General features: G+C 48.5%; 1 protein-coding gene across 1 annotated transcript in view; it reads left to right on the plus strand.

Annotated features, from left to right (window-relative positions):
* The window catches only part of LOC128710002 (uncharacterized), a 77071-nt gene extending 60167 nt beyond the window's left edge, over window positions 1–16904 (plus strand). Inside the window, exons 12-14 of the mRNA XM_053805042.1 lie at window positions 13132–13868; window positions 13936–14098; window positions 14185–16904. Of these exons, the coding sequence (XP_053661017.1) occupies window positions 13132–13868; window positions 13936–14098; window positions 14185–16904 (3620 nt within the window). The remainder of the gene's footprint in view (window positions 1–13131; window positions 13869–13935; window positions 14099–14184) is intronic.

A 16904-nucleotide genomic window follows, 5' to 3' on the forward strand; every position in this document is an offset into this window, starting at 1 on the left:
ACAGCGATAAAAGTGTAAATGAATTTAGGCAAAAAAAAGTGTTTAGAATTGTGATTCATAGAATTGCTTAAACATTGCAATTGTGACCCTACTGTTGTGGTCAGTGTGTGTCACGGTTGTTTCATCATCCAAATTTACCGTCGGCACTTCTATTCCACGGACACACAGAACACAACAAACCGAACCATGGTTGGTGTGATGTGATTATCTGTCATATTACCGTGAAGCGACGATCATTTTTTACCGCAATTAAAAAAAAAAACATCTGGAGCAAAAGAGCGAGGAACTAGGCAAAGGACATTCATTATCATCACATCGTCCGGCGGTGGAATTATTTGCCTTCTTCATCCGCGCGTTTGGCCCGTCCCCTGTGGCACCGGGAACTAAACGAATCCAATCAACATGGAATGGATACCACGAGGATTGGCAAACATTCATGCACCGATACCATTACCCGGTAAGAAAGTTGTGTTAGGCTCTCGAGGGGTTGGATTTGTTTTTCCGTCAAGAATGGAATCGTTGTTTGTGACCAGTCGTGGAAATTGGATGCATTGTTTGGAGATAAACTTGTCTAGTGTATTGTTTAGTTCAAGTGCTTTTTTGCCAAGAAAGTATGTTAGAACAATAATTTTAAAATTTCCTTCCGGAAGCATCTGCTTTTGATTGAAGTTCAAAAACACTTACCATAATTCATGTTACCATTACAAACCACCAAGCTCTCGTTAACCATTTTTTTTCGACATTTTTAAACTTTTTTTTCTCGATTTTGTTGTATAAAAGAAAAGCAAAACCGATTTTCCCCGTCCGAAGTCAATCGTTGACGGAGAAAGTCCTATCGCTTCCTGCGTTATTATGCAAATCATGAGCTTCTTGTGATGCCCATTACTTGACAAAACTGTTTGCCAAACGGCTAGTGCACAACCCGCCCACCTTCTGTTTTCTGGGGGTGTGAAGTGAATCAGACCCGGGGGCGAATGAAGAAACAGAAGTCTGCAGCACAAACCTTTCGACAGCCTGAAGACGGTTTGGATTTGTTCACTTTTGTCGCATTCCATTTTATGTTTTCGAAAGCGACTTCTACTCCACAAAGGGCAAGGGAGAAGAAAAAGCCCCTGGAGAGAAAAGGGTAGCGCAGAAATATCATCTTGTTGTGTGCATTCTGGGGGTGTTTTTTTGTTTGCAACTGCCATTCTTATCGGGTTGGCATGTTTTCCATCCACCGTGAAGATGTTTTCCGTCGTTGTGGGGGTGCGGACGTGTTGGCAAAATAAGATGTCGGTCCCGACCCTGCCTTTTCCGCTTTCTTTTCTATTATTTGCCTTAATGTCAACCCAATGTGGCTCTGGTATGTAGCGCACAAGGAGGGTTTTTTTTTTGTTGCTGCTGTTGCTGAACATTTCTGTGGCAGAAAGAGCTATACACTATGGACGGCGTATTACTTGTTTGAGGAGTGTTTTCCCATTATTATGATGATTCCGGGAAAAAAGGCAAATCCCGGAAAATTCCTTCCAACATTTTCTCGGTGGTTAGCGGGTGAGGGAAGATCATGGTGGAAGTATTTGAGCCCTTTTTTGCGAGGCTTGGTTCGTTTGTCTGCTGTTCGCTTTTTCGATGAAAAAAAAGGAAGAACCAAACCCAGTTCATAAGCGAGTGGAATGCAATACTTAACAGGTTTTGAACGGGTGAGGAATTTGTTTGGGAAGATACTCCTGCAAACGGTACGGTATGTGCAGTAAGGGTTATTCCATATCAATAAAATGAAAATCCAAATCATGAAAACAATTCGGCGATGAAAAGGTTGCTGCATTATGCGCATACGTCAAGTTGAAGTGAAGTCAAATTTTTTGTAATAAATTATAGCTGATTGAAATAAATGTTTTCTTTTTAAATTGTTCTTATTCGAGCTGTAAATAATATGTTCCGCATCTGTTCATTCCCATTTTCCGTGTTTGTAATATTTGAACAAAATGATGCTTTGTCACAATAAATTAACCGCAATCGATCAGCGAGCAAAAGATAAAGAACGTAAAAAGGTAACAGCAAGCAACAACCGAATGTGGTTACAAAATCCACTCAACACCAACCTGACACACAAATCACACCCACCGCAACACATCACCACCCTCGACATAAAAAAAATGCTCCTCACGCGTCCGGAAAATTGCCGAAGAAAATCTACCGTTAGCAGAAAATCACGTTCCGATGTTCTTTTCAAGCGCGCGCACTGTACGTGTATGGGTGCGATAATGATGAGGCAGGGTAGGGTTGGATAGGACACAGCTAGAAGGTGAGAGAAAGACGGTTTGTAGCTGCAAAAAGCTGTAGCTGTTCGTGGCTGTATCCGTCGACGAAAAGAGGAGAAAAGGTACAAGTGTGTATCGCTTTCCTTCGGCCGGATCGCACTAATACACCTCCAACCACACTGAACGAGAGATATTATGGCCGTAGGGGAAAAGCTAGCTACACACAGAGCAGTCTTCCACATTTCCACCGAATAACGCTCACATTCTTGAGCCAGAGTGTGCTCTCTTACTCGCTATAACTTACCTCGTTCAGCACCAGACGCGGTACAGTATGTCTCACTTCGTGGGCGGGGAAAAGGGGGGGGGGAGGCAGGCAGGCAAACGGGAGGACAAAGTCGACACTCTACTACCGTACCGTCGTCCCCTGCTGTTTATTATCCACTTGAGTTCATATTTAATTTGACATCGACACCATCACCATTAAAGCGAGCGAGTCACTTCGGTTCACTAAGTGGGTGGTAAATACGTTGTCCCCGCGGCACCCGTTCCTTGTTAGTCTCCTCTCCCCCCCCCCCCCCCTCCCCTGTTTTCTCGGTGCCAGTTTCAAGTTGGTGGTAAATTTTCCCATTTTTGCTCCACCACGCGCGGTACAGATGGATGGAGACGCCTGGTTGTGTGCCGTGGTGGAGTGATGGATGCGCCTGGTACTTTTCGTATGATTTGCGCTCGCACCTCCCTTCGTAGGTGCGAGTGAAACGGCACGAGAAATTGATTTACGCCATACGAACCGGATGGACCGGAAAAGGGCCATCAGGGGAGAAACACGGGGGTTCTTTTGTTGGAGGGGGAGGGTGAAGTCGTTGGGGGTGGATGGGGGGGCGTTGATGAGAAATGGACAGTGGGGTTGCGCGAACTGAACTGTAAAGACCGTTTCCTTTTTCCTGTTTTTGTGTGTTTTGAGTAACAGAAAAGGGAAGCCTAGGTAAGGGAGCCTTCTCACTCGCGCACACTGCCGTCCACCTCCTTTCGGTGTTCCCATGGCGGCCAAGCGTTTGTACATACATTTAACCCCGAACCAGCAAATAATCGTTTTAAGCGGATACACACACACACACTGGGGATGACCGGGTGCATGATACGGATTTATCTAATTAGTGAGCTGATAAAATAGCTTCCAACCTTGCCGCTTAGATAGCGAGACCGGGGTGTCATGCTCCCTTGGGACTTTTACCGTGTTTTTGGTTTTGCACTTTGTGCCGAACAGAATGTTACACGCATACCACTTCTTGCCACTTCTCTCCTCCCCCCCTTTTTCCCCTCTGTCCCATTCTCTTTCGTACGGGGTGGTGAATCAAATTATCCATTTATTTTACTGTCTTTCAACGGCCCAGTCGGTTCCCAGCGGTTTGGTGCGCATGGAAGAAATACGGATCGGATCAAGATGTAGGTTTGTTTTATTTGCGACCATATTTCAGCACGCACATTGACACGGTCTGTCTGTTTTTCCCTGCTTGCCCGTCGCCGGCATGCGCCCAACTCCCGGTCGTTGTTACGAGATCCGGTAATCGCCATTTGTCGTCGTCATGTTTTGTCTTCCTTTTTTTTTAGGTGCTTTTGTTTGTGTCGCACATTTTCTTGATTCAGTTTAGTTTTCTGTATTTAGTGGACCGTGTGGCTGGACTCCTCCGTCATCGTTATGTCAACATTTTACTTCACTTTTTATTACTTGGCCGGTGAAACGATTTTCCCTCCCTGCCACTTTATGACGACAACGGCGGGAAGTGAGGAGGAGGGGGGGGGGGGTGTTTTTCGCTTTTATTTGCTTTATGGTGTTTATTTGTCGTTTCTTCGCGTATGCTTTATTTTCTTTTCCAGAGCGATCTGTCGCACCGCCTGTCCGAGCGTTCCTCTCGCCCGTGACAGCGTGTCGATTGGTTGTTCGATCTCAAACGATTTGTTGTGTGTGTGTGTGAGTTTGTTATCGTTTGTTTCTGCTTCTCAAATTTCCTCGAAATCACAACATCCTCCCGATGCTGCCACTGCCCTGTTTGGGTGTCATGCGCGCGTGGGAAGGAAAACTGATCCGCCCGTGCTGTTGCTGCTTGCTTTCCCGGTGATTCTGTGTTTTTGGTCTTTCTTTTTGAGACACACGATGATTTTGTGGACTTGGGGATTTGGTAAAGTTGTAGTATATCTATATCGAAAGCTATGGATTAGTCCTATTGGTTCCAATTTTTTTTATTAGTCAGTTTTTTTTTATTTTGGAACAAAAGTGTCCCTTAAATAACCTTAAAAACAACACCGTGAAAAGAGCTAGTGCAAACAAGAAGGAAATGTCCTTAGGACCAAGTGTTGCCGGAATCTCATTGTCTCATCATGGATCCGGGGCTATTGGTCTACCTCCCTAAGCTCAAATGTGATCTTCAGGAGCAAGTAAGATGGGAGAAGCCTTCTAAGTTTGACAAAAAATAGATGAGTTAGCAAACGATCTGCTCATATTCTCAAGCAAAGTGGTGCGCGTTCGTTAGTTCACTGCTTAGCTCGTTACTACCGAGAGAATCAACAGGGAGATCTATCTCAAGGAGTGTCTACGGATGCGTCTGCATCGTCTGTAGAAGCAACACGAGGGGGCCCTACAATCTTCGGAGTTGATCTAGTTCTAGTGGCACTATTCAATTCTTTCCTGGAGTGGTATGAAGCCAGCGGAATTACCCTGGCAACGCACCGGAACTAAAGCCCTTGGAACAGTACTGAACTTCCATGAAGCAGGCAATATCGAAACATCCCAAAATAGTCAAATCTTAAACAAACATGAAGAAAAGAGTGAGTTTAAGTACAGAAGAAACTATAACCAGATGTTGTACAGCATCTAATGAGTGGAGTTAGGAGTGAGGTGCGAGCCTATGGCTATGATATTTTAAATTGAACAAAACTTACTTATGTTTTGCTGTTCGAAAGTTTGAAAAGGATCGATTAACTAGCTAATTTTCTACAACGTTTTCTCCGTGATGCATGGGATTTGATGTGCGACACCCTGTGCTGCATACACTTACCATAAGCTTTATGTTGTGGGAAGAAGTTCATGAAGCATATTTCAACCATTTTTTTTTGTCTGCACAGCAGCTCGCTGATGCAGTAAAATGTCCGCTAGGAAAAGATCAATCACATTTCGAACATCAATCCAAAATTATCGTTCGAGCCAGCATTAGGGGAGGTTGTTGTTTTTTCCTTCGCACAGAGTGAAATTTCAAAGGAAAGCAAATACAAACAAATCAACAAATTTCATGACCGGCAAGTGATGGGTATCGGTTCAGAACGCAACGTAACCGCCCTGGGCACCGTACTCCCACGAATCCCCAACGCTCAAACGTCTTACCTACGGTTGGATTCGGTTCGCCGCTCGGGTATCGTCTAGCTTGTGGTAACTATTTGAATCACACATGCTCATTCCGCCCGTCCGGGGAAACGGCGGTCGGTTTCCGGTTGACATAAAATAGATTCGCTCCGGACTTCCATTGCCACACACGCGACACCGTTGTCGGAAAAGGTTGGGTTTATTTTATTTTATTACGCTTTTCATCACGCCATGAAAAATCTTGCATCGATGTGTGTCTGCGCGACGACGCATCTTTGCAGTCGGAAGTAAAGCACATTCTCTCATCCGAATCCTCCATGGGGGGGGGGGGGGGGGGGGGGGGGGGGGGGGGACAAGCGACAGGTTTGTGGGGCAGCTCAGCTGGATTGCCTTTTTTTTTTGCTTATGAAGAGCAGGTACTGTCGACGACAAATTGCATCCGCGTGGGTGTTTCGGGTTGCGTTCGAAAGTGTCCTGACAAGCTGCCATTTAGCACAAGAAAAACCGTTCACCCGGTCCAACCTCTCACGCCACGCGGTATGGCGACGGTTCCGATAGTGGTTGTGGCTGTCCGTCCCATCCTCACGCCGGGACATCACCGGGGGGGGGGTGGTAAGGCGTGTGTATCGCATCGTTTGTCGGACGTTTTTCACAGCCTTCATTAACTCCGTGACAGCTTTGATCACACCACTCATCTGTCATAAAGCAGTGGGAAGAGACGGGAAAAGCGAGAACACTGGGCACCGGGAGTGGGGCGAAACCACCACGGACAAAGTTAAAACCGTTTCACCCCCCAGGGGGGGGGGGGCGTGCACGTTAAATGATTGTTTGTTTATTGCCGTTCTCAATTTTCATGGTATTTTAGTCGATTCGTGTGTTAAACCGCACGTCCCGGGCATTTCGTCCTGGTTTGAGTTTTTACACATGTTTGGCGCAGTGTAGCGATCATTTTTTTTTTTGCAACGCGCTCCCGTTCGCGTAACGCTCGGAGTGGATGGATGGAGGTGCCGGACCGTTCCGCCCCGGTGTTTCAACGTTGTTTTGTGATGTTATTTTTCTTGGGCGCGTTTGGTGGTGGTCATTTTACCTCACACGATGATTGATGTTATCTCTCTATCGCACTGTTGCTAGAATGTTTGTGCTAGTGTGTTTGTGTACTTGATTATCAACATTTTCGCCCAAATATTGGCAACGTTGTCTATCCACCTACAAACGATCAAAGCTACAAAGCAAATTCTTAATTAACTACATGTCATAATAATTCAAATGTTGGCTGGTGTGTCGCAGAGGAAACAGCTAAGAAAAGTTAAATATTCGAGCACGGTGTGTGGGTCGTTAATGTGATGTCAGAAAGGATGTTCTGCCACGCCACACCATTTCAAAACCACCAACGATGAGCGGCGAGAAACTCGTCCATCTGCCCCGGTGCCCATGCACTGCACCCAGCTGAGTTATGGATGGCGCAGCGTGTCAAGTGCAGATCCAATTTGCCAGAGTTCGTTTGGTGGAACGACTGTCCGCCTCGGCACACGGGCTCCGGCACGTACCGTGATCTAGGCGAGATTCATGTAGGTTAAATGGATGAGTGACGTACGTGGGGCTAGTAATTATTTGACATTTCAAAGTGACAGTTCGCTTCAGTAGCTACCCCCCACCCCTCCCCCACATACATACCCGGGGGCTCCGAATGTGATGATGGACATCACCACCGGTCCGACGATGCTTTGCCGAGCATTGTCCTGGTCGTCGGTTTGCACAGAATTTTGTGCATTGGAATGTACCAACTAACCTCATCAGACATTCCCACCATATTATTGACTTTCAGCCATGCCGTCGATTGCGTTGGTATGCGGGCAATGTTAGTTCGCTTCACTAACCTTTTTTTTCTCTCCCTCCCTCCCATCCGGATTTGTGGCATTCGGCTCGGTGTGCTACTAAATGCTTCGCCTGTTTGGAATGGTTTCGCAACGGGGCATACGTATTTTGTGTGTCGTGTACCATCGCACCGTGCTCTCGATGCCCTAGTGTGGAGGAAAAGAAAAGGATGAAGGAGAACAAAATGGGCAAAATAAAATGTCCGATTAACACTGGTGCTTAAACCGGCGTGTTGTGGTGTCGTAAAACCAGTCACAACCAGTCGGAAACGCCGTTCGAATGGCGATAGTTTTTCATGCCCTTTTGGATGAATTTAAAATAAAGACTGTGTCTGCGGTGGTTGTGGTGTGGAACGAGCGTGCTTTAAGGGGTGTTTTTTTGCTGAAGAAGGGGACGTGTGGACCCTTGCTTGGAAACGAGTTTCCATCGTTTAAAATAATGCACCCAAGAATCGTCTGGGAATTCGTCTATAATAAGTTCCCTAGCACAACAAACTGGGCATTGCCGTTCTTAAAGCTTTTGCCCAGCGTAAAACTGTGCAATTCATTATGAAGATTCATAGCCACCGAATTCGCGAACTGATAAAGTTCACTGGACAGCAGCTACCTCTTCGCAACCTCCGTTACTGTAATACTTTCTTCGGCTTCCAACCTCCAGAACGAAACACATTTTTTTTTTGTAACCGGATACATCTCACATCGAAATCTTGCAAACGAACCGGGGGAAAGCATGTGTTGCTACTGCAACTCCCGAAAACAATGCCAGAATCTACGCGCACACCAGCCCAATAACGTGTTTGCCCGCAATGAAGTTTTGTCTATTTCCTCGCAGACTCTTGCCCTTGCTCTTCTCAACGCTGCTCCCTTCACGTAGTGCGCCTAATGCTTGATCCAAATTTTCCGTGCAACAGAAGCAGTCAGTAGAGTTTGGCGTTGGTTTTTTTTTCCTCATTCTTGGTCGTTTTGTCCTAAGGGAACGCCAAACGATACGGGTATGAGCGGTGGTGGTGGTGGTGGTGGTGATTGAGCAAACAGTGCCGTGTGGAGAAAAGATTGGGTTTTGTGGGTAGGAGCTGCATATTATGATGGCCCACACGGGCATCATGTGCGTTGGCTTCCCCTAGACCTAGACACAAACACACATGACACACAACAACACCGAGAGCCAACCCCCGGCACGCCCGAGAGTGTGCGGCGGATGGATGTGCGTTTTTATTTTTATTGCCATCTTTGCCGAGTTTTGTAAACACACACCACACTCACTTAAGTGCCTATATTTATCTTGTTGAATGGGATATATCGTTTTCCCAGTTGCTTTATTATTATTTGTGTGTTTAAAAGACGGGGTTTTTTGATCGGACTTTTTGAGGGGTTCCGGAAGGGGGGGTAGGGGGAGAGGTTTCTTGTGTGTGTGTGTGTATTTTCGTTGCGTTTTGCCCTCTTTCTTTTTGTTCCTCGTTGGGTTTTGGTGTATGGTGATGATGGTAGGATTCATTATAGTGAAACATCCAAATGTTTCAAATAATAAAAAAAAACTCCCTCTGGTTGAACGTTTTGGCATAGCAAAATTGTCCCGAATCAGAAGAGCCGGCAGAGGGATTGTGAATGGTACAGAAGAGAGTCTTTAGGAACCGTTTTGAAGTGGTTTGGAGTGGTAAAAGAGTGCTTTGGCTTGAAGTTGCAATGATTTACTGCTGCCGAAGGTCGTTTGAGTAACAATCCTCAACAGGAATTTATGTAAATTCTTTCTAAACTTGAAGCATATTACTCATTAACTCTAGAATTGCTAGAATTTCTCGATTTGTAAGTATTATTTTTTATTGGTTCTAAAGGTAATCACAAAAAAAAAATACTTTCAAATAGCTAAATTATGTTTTAATATTTCCTGTGGTTCGTACGTATAATTCACACATTCAATTTCTAACGTGTCCAACGTAGTTGGAAGCCACCCGTTTTGACTAGTTCTAGTTCCCCGGGAGTTCTAATGTCAATGCTGTTAATCTTTAAGTATAACACGCCGTAATCATTGTGTGCTGGTTAAAACAATAAAGGGCCCAAAACAATAACGAACTGTTCCAGCCCTTTACCATCCCTTTACACAACGAAAAGGGGTAATGTCCCCCCCCTTCCCCTTCTCGCAATGTAATCAATTGATTGGATCTGGCTTTCAAGTTCAAAGGGCACACTTTCTCCCCGCATGGTCCGCATGGGTGGAAATTGATTACGATAATCGAAATCAATTGAAGGTTTAATTGTTAAACGCAAGCTGCAGGATGATTCCCTCAACGTCAATTAGCTTGTTGAATCCAGCCGGGGAGAGCCGGGCTGTGTATGTGCCGATGCGAAATGTGTTCCGTTTAGCGTCAAGCGATGCGCCTTTCAATCATCGAAACTGACACCAACCAACCGTGCCATTATGGTGCGTGGAATCAGCCGACCGTTAAAAAGCAGATTATTGTGCTCCATGCACAATTTATCGATGTCATATCGAGCATCACTAACATTGTTCAACAGTCTGCTAAATTGTTTTTCTTTTCGGAACAATTTTTCCCGCAACTATTTTTATTTGTTTTGTTAATGGGTAAAAGTGGGTCCATTGATCGCAATGAACACATCAACCAACTAGACGCATGTCGACCGCACGGTAGAGGACGGATCGATTACTGTGAGAACGTTAGCCACGCGTTGCAGGGCGCGGAGTATAACGCTTCAGGCGGCGAGACAATGTTACACTACCTCACGTACCCAGTAACCCCCCCCCCCCCCCCCCCCCTTCCCTCTCCGCCCCTTCCGAACCAGTTCCGGTTAGGTATGTTAATTCATGCCGTCACCGATCATCTGGAGCTGTATGCATCGTTATTGAATGCATAATAAGTTTCTTTGAAAAATGCTGCCTCATTTCACATTCAGTGCGCGGCTGTATGTGTGGTGCTAAGAATATGTTGCGTTGCCCATCCCATGGTTATCAATGGCAAGTCGGGTCTGATGTGTAAGGGGAAAGACGCAGCATGTGACCCAAATAAACTGGGTCGGTCTGAAGCCGGCTGTATAACGCTCGCGTATCCGGAGCTCCCTGTGCGAGAACAATTATCCTTAAGTGATTTTTCCACACTGTCTTCTTGCATCTTTTTTTTTTAAAGGACCCTTTCCGGGTGCTTCTCATTTTCGCACCGAGCCCGAGTTGCTCACCCTTGATCCCTGCTGTGTTACGAAGGGCTCTATGATCGTTCCGCCGTAATATGCCTTCCCGAGAACACCAGCGCCAGCAGCAGGGGTCTTAAAGGGTCTATATAAACTCTCTCTAGCTCACACATACACACACACACACACACACAGATGCCATTAATCGTTCGCACCAGCAGCAGCGTTGTTGGCAAGGTTGGCAAAGGCCGCAAGGGAAGTTAGCGAATGGAAGGCAACGCAAGACACCCCGAACGAGGACACACATTTGGGTGATGATGGGAAGTGGTTTGTCCGCCCAAAGGCGCACAACAACCCCGAGGGGGAAAAGAAGTGTAAAAGAACACTGTGTTAAAATTGCGCATTAAAAGGATCATTGACAGATTGGGTATGTTTCCATGTTTGGTCCTATTTTTGTACGGCACAATTTCCTGTGCCACAGGGCCGGGTGTGTACGGTACCTCCATCGAAGGAAGTGTTCGTTTCGACACTGCACCACACCCCGGGTACGTTCCTTTTTGTCAGTTTGTGTTGCTGTGGTTGTCGGACCCGCATCATGATTTTTAAGCAGTCGCATGATGTAGCGCTAGTTTTTGTGTTTGGGTTTCGTTCGGAACTGGAAGTTCCCATAGGGGTTGAGAGAATTGACACGTGCAGGCCGTGGTTGAGGTGAAATTAAGAAAAAATAAAGAAAATGTAGGTAATATGTTTTACCTAAACCTTCGATAATGGCAAAAAGGAAGGTAAAGAAACTAATTTGTTTCGTTTGCTTTTTCCCTGAATGGGTAGCAAATTATGGTGGCCTAATTTTTAAGCTGCTTAAACCGTTTCTCAAGATTTAGTTCAATTGTAGGGCTATTTTTTTTTTGTCTTCAGTTGGGTCCGGTTGGATGAGGATAGAGGGTAAGAGACTTTATGAGGCGTATAATTTTGGTTAAATATTATTATACCAGTTCATTAAACCATGCAATCATTAAATGATTTCGAAAGAGCTGTGCTTTCGTTTGTTATGTATTTCTGCTGGGTTACGCTTGAATAATATAACTCATATTTTTAAATATATTATAAGCAACAACGGTATGCAGCTCATAATGGAAAACCTCTAATTGGTCCCACCACTGCTAAAAATATTTTTAACTTGATTCAACACGATAGACGTAAAACGTAAATTAATTTCTCCGATGTCGTGTGACAGGCCGGACGCCTCCGAAGCAATTTAATGGAAACGTTCCTTGCAGAATGCCTCGCCCAGTAAAGTGCGCAATAGCGACGGTGGAACATTTCAGAACCCCGTTGACGCGGCACACTGGGCGTGTGGATCCAATTCAAACTTTCGCCTCTGCATCCTTCACGAAATCGATTCGATGTCCTCCAACCATCGATGCATGCAAAAGTGAACGATGTGATCGAACGATATAGCAAACCGAGGAAAGGCCAGAAACACGGTGGATAGTTTAATTACAGCATCTCCCGCTTCAGTTCCGCCGGTTGGTCGATACCAGTTCCAATAAATCAAATTACATCGATCATAGACAGAAGCACACATCGTGCCACTTGCCACCAGCACGCAAGCTCTTCTGCTCTGGAATGGATTTTTGGATCCGGTCACCTTCCAGCTCGGATAATTTTAGGCTTTGATGACTTTTGACGATTAGTGCAGCCCTGATGGCTTCTACCGCATTGCGATGGCGATGGGGAAAGAGTGACCTTCCTTGGCTACGCTTAGGTGTGTGCCCTGGCTTGCCAACCAAATGTGTTCCCTATCGTTCGCACAGCCCCGGGAGCAACTTGTGGTCTATGTTGGATTGGTTCTAATTTTACAACGTATCGTGTGCCGGAGATCTCTTCTCTACAACTGACCGAAAAATAGAAGCCAAGGCACTGCGAGCCTTGTTAATCATCGATAGCAAGGGGGCGTGATATGTACCCACACGCAAAGTCAGTCGCTACGGTGATGACGAGACGAGATCAATTCAAATTTCAATCCAATTCCATCGGAAGCGACGGAACGGACTCTCGGTGCAAAGGTTTTCTGTGCACCCGTTTACAGCTCACATGCACCTTACTGTCGTCGATAAGAGCACGTAGCTGTGTGTGCAGTAAACTGCAAATATTGGTTGCATTTTCGTGCCCCAATGGATTGCGAGGGGGGGAAAGGTGTCGAGGATTTGAAGGGAGAATAAAATCAATACTTGTTGAATTTGAAGCGCCCGTGCTATGGGCTGTTAGGATTGATTGTGCAATCGAGGATTGGTTATTGCGCTAGGATATGCATCGCAAATTGTATTTATGTTTTTACAATGGAATGTGATTACTATTGAGAAAATTTAAAATTGATCCTAGTGCCTATACTTTAACAAACACTGTTTTAATGATTTGACATCTTTCGATTTATTCTAATGTTTGTAAAAAACCTCAATGTATTTACCAAGTCTTATGCTAATGTTATTGTCTTTTCTTCCCGCTTCTTTCGCTCCAGTACAATCGAAACTAGCACAGAAACGTCCCGTCACCAGCCCGGCACCGCCCGTTCTTCCCTCCACCCAGCAGCTGCTACACCATCCGTCTTCCTCGCCACATTCGAACCACCTGCTTGGTGGGCCGAACCATCTTCCGCCGGGCGCATCGCCGGGACTGGTGCCACCGCCCCCACAGCAGGCCCCGCTCGGTGTACCGTCGGTGGCGCATGGTGGAACGGGCGCTCTACACGCATCGCCCAACGCCCAAAACCCTTCGTCCGGTGGGCGCAGCAGTAGTGGTGGTGGTGCTGGAGCAGGTGGCGGTGGTGGCAGTGCAGGATCGTTCGCAGCCGCACTGCGCAATCTCGCCAAGCAGGCGGACGTGAAGGAAGAAGAACCGGGCCCCGGTGCAGGCGGAGCTGGTAGTGCACCCGGTGGTGGCAGTTCCAGCGGAGGTCCTGGCCCAGGCGGTGGAGGTGGTGGTGGTGGTGGTGGAGGAGGAGGTGGTAGAGACAGAGATCATCGCGATCGGGATCGTGAGCGCGGCGGAGACGGCAGTGGAATGCAGATGGTAGATGGTCGTGGAAACTCGATGTCCTCCATGGTGGTGGATAGACGGGAAGACTCAAGGGGGAACATCATTAGCGACGGTAGGATACGAAGCAGTGACGGACGGGACGGTCGGGGAGGAGGTGTTGATGCGGCGAAGAAACAACATCAACAACAACAACGCTCTTCACCACAACCACCGGAAAAGGTAAGGCACAATTTCTTCACAGCCAAAAAAATGATTGTATATTACATGGAGTTGCTCTATCTTGCAGATGCCTCGCTTAAACCCGCCAAGCTCGAATACTATCCAGTCGGAACTGTTGGCCCGGAGTGGCTTCCAGCCGTACAGACCGGACGATCGGCTCGCACACCCTGCCGGAGCATTTCCCATTGATGCATATTCAGCCTTTGGATCCATTCCCGGCATGCCGCCAGGTAAGTGCATTGATCGTCGCGAAGTTGTACATTTTACATGGCCCTAGTAACTGTATAATATCCTTTTAATATCGCTTTATTTACAGCAAATCTCTTCAATCCGGCCGCTTTAGCGTACCATGATCCGGCCATCTATTTGGATCCACGCTTCCAGATGCTCCGGGCGAGTCATCACTCGGCGGCGGCCCATCCGCTCTATCCGTCCCTTCCCTATCCGACCAATCTGTACGGTATGCTGCCCGGGATGGGAATGCAATCCATCCACGAACGCATGAAGCTCGAGGAAGAACATCGGGCGGCCCGGTTGCGTGAGGAGGAACGAGCCCGTGAAGCTCGGGAAGCAGCGATCGAGCGCGAAAAGGAGCGAGAGCTCCGGGAGCAACGGGAGCGCGAGCAGCGGGAGAAAGAGCAACGCGAAAAGGAGCAGCGTGAGAAGGAAGAGCGTGAACGACAGCAACGCGAAAAGGAGCAGCGTGAGCGAGAACAGCGTGAAAAAGAACGAGAACGTGAGGCAGCTCGCGAGCGGGAACGGGAGCGTGAACGGGAGCGAGAACGCGAGCGCATGATGCACATGATGCCTCACTCACTGCCCCGACCGTTCTTCTCGATACCGGGCCTTCCGCCCGGTCTATCGGCACCGCTCGGACTTGGAATGCGGCCCCAGGGTGGTCCACTCGGGTTGCCCTCGCACCATCCGTTGCATCCGTCGCTGGGCCTTAGCATGGGTCTCGGATTGCCACAAGTGCCACAGCCACCGTCGGCCTCATCCCTCAATCTGTCGCATCCGTCTGCGGGCATGGTGCCGCAACCGCCGCCACCGGGCAGCGCGCTCGGCCATCCATCTATACCGACCAGTCTGGCAGCGGCAGCCGCCGCCTACAGCCACAGTATCGCATCCACGATGAGCTCCTACCACTCGTCGATGGCACACATTGGTGGGCTTAATCTGTCCCACACCGCGGCACTGGCTAACGCTCAGAACCTCAGCCTGGCCGGTCACATTCCGCCACCGGCGCATGGTTCGATGAACCTGTCCGCCGGTGGATCACCGGTAGCGGTCGTATCCTCCCCGAACAGTGGTCATCATCTTGCACCTTCACCGCACCACCTCACGTCACCACACGGTGCACCGCTCGCGCTAACGTCAAGCAAATCATCGACCCATCCATCACCGCACCCGGCCACCAGAGCTTCCCCGTCGTCACCGGTTGTGGCGACCAGCAGCAGCAGTAGTACGGCGGCCCCGAACAGTGCGGCGGCTCCCCATCCGTACTACACTGCTGCCGCGATGGCTGCTGCAGCCGCCTCTCCACTATCGCTCAGCAGCAAACCGCCCCACCCACATCCGGGGCTTTCCTCACATTCGCCGGTGGGTGGAGGTGGCAGCCACCATCTGCACCATCTCCATCATCATCCGGCGGCGCCTCCACCCGGTTCGCATCCGGGAGCACAAACGCAACCTCCGCTCTCGCAACACCCGCAGGGAGCAAGTGGGCGTAGCAGTGCGGTCATAACGCCACCCACCACACACCATCAAGCTGTGGCGGCGGCACATCATCATCATCTTCATCACCTTCATGCGGCCGCTGCCGCATCCCAAGAACGCGCATCATCCCAACAGCAACATCGTGGATCGGCCCCACATCGGGTGGAACAGCCGACTGCTAATGCGCCACCCTCGTCGGTGCCACCATCCGTTGCCGGTCCGCTTGGTCCACCAGTGTCTGCAGCAACCACGGAACACAGTGTAAATAGTACAAACGTCACTAGTATTAACAATACCAACAGTGCGACCGTTGGACCGACGGGCAACGGTGATACGCCCTCGGTTGGCAAATCGCGTTCTCCGTCGGGTGCCACTGTAGTTGCCGATTCCCACAACAGTACGAACGTTATTAAATCTACCGCTAGCGGTGAGGCAGAGTCGGGTGGTGGTGTGATTAAACGCTCCGGCTCATCCTCGCCAGGGACAAGAGAGAGCCCTGGAACACGGGCAGGAACACCCGGTGGGGAAGCACATGAAACGAACGGTGGCGGTAGCAGTACGATGACCGAATCACGTCCAGTTTCACGCAGTGCCACAGACGATGCGTCCAAGGATAGCATAGCGGCGAAGGAAGACAGACAATCGGTTCCCACTGGTGGAGGCACTGCTGGTGGCGATGCGAAGGATGACACGAAGGAACCACTGTCGAACAATAACGGATCAAGCGATAATGGAACGGTAGATAAACATCGGCAGCAACAGTCCTCACCACCTGGGGCTACGATAGCGATCAACAGCAATGGAAGTACTGGTGGATCACAGAACACATCTGCCGGTTCACCGGATGGGGCAGCGACAAAAGGTGGCAGTCCGGCAGAGATAATCGGCACGGCAACTACACACGAAAGACGCTCCCCATCGACACCGAACAGCAACACTCCAGCAGCCACAGCAGCGTCAACAACCGCGACCACAACACCCACAGGAACACCTGCCGGAACCACCACGTCCGTGTCGACGACAGGTAATAGCAAAGGACTTGTCGACACAGCACCATCACAACAGGAAGATCGTCACGCAAAAGACCAGCAAGTGGTAATACCACCATCTCCCACGTCAAAGCGCGATCGACGAACTTCGTCCGGAGCGCCACATCCGGAACTAGCACCGGATGTACCGACAGAAAAAATCGAAAGTGGTGGGACGGAAAATGGAAAGAAAGCGTCACTGGTAAACAGTAGTGAGCGCGGTGAAGCGACACCTGCCGTCGTGGTAGAGGGTGCTTTAAACAATGGTGCACGCGGTGGAGACAGTAGGTGA

Source organism: Anopheles marshallii, chromosome 2 (assembly GCF_943734725.1).
Source record: "Anopheles marshallii chromosome 2, idAnoMarsDA_429_01, whole genome shotgun sequence".
Lineage (NCBI taxonomy): Eukaryota > Metazoa > Arthropoda > Insecta > Diptera > Culicidae > Anopheles > Anopheles marshallii.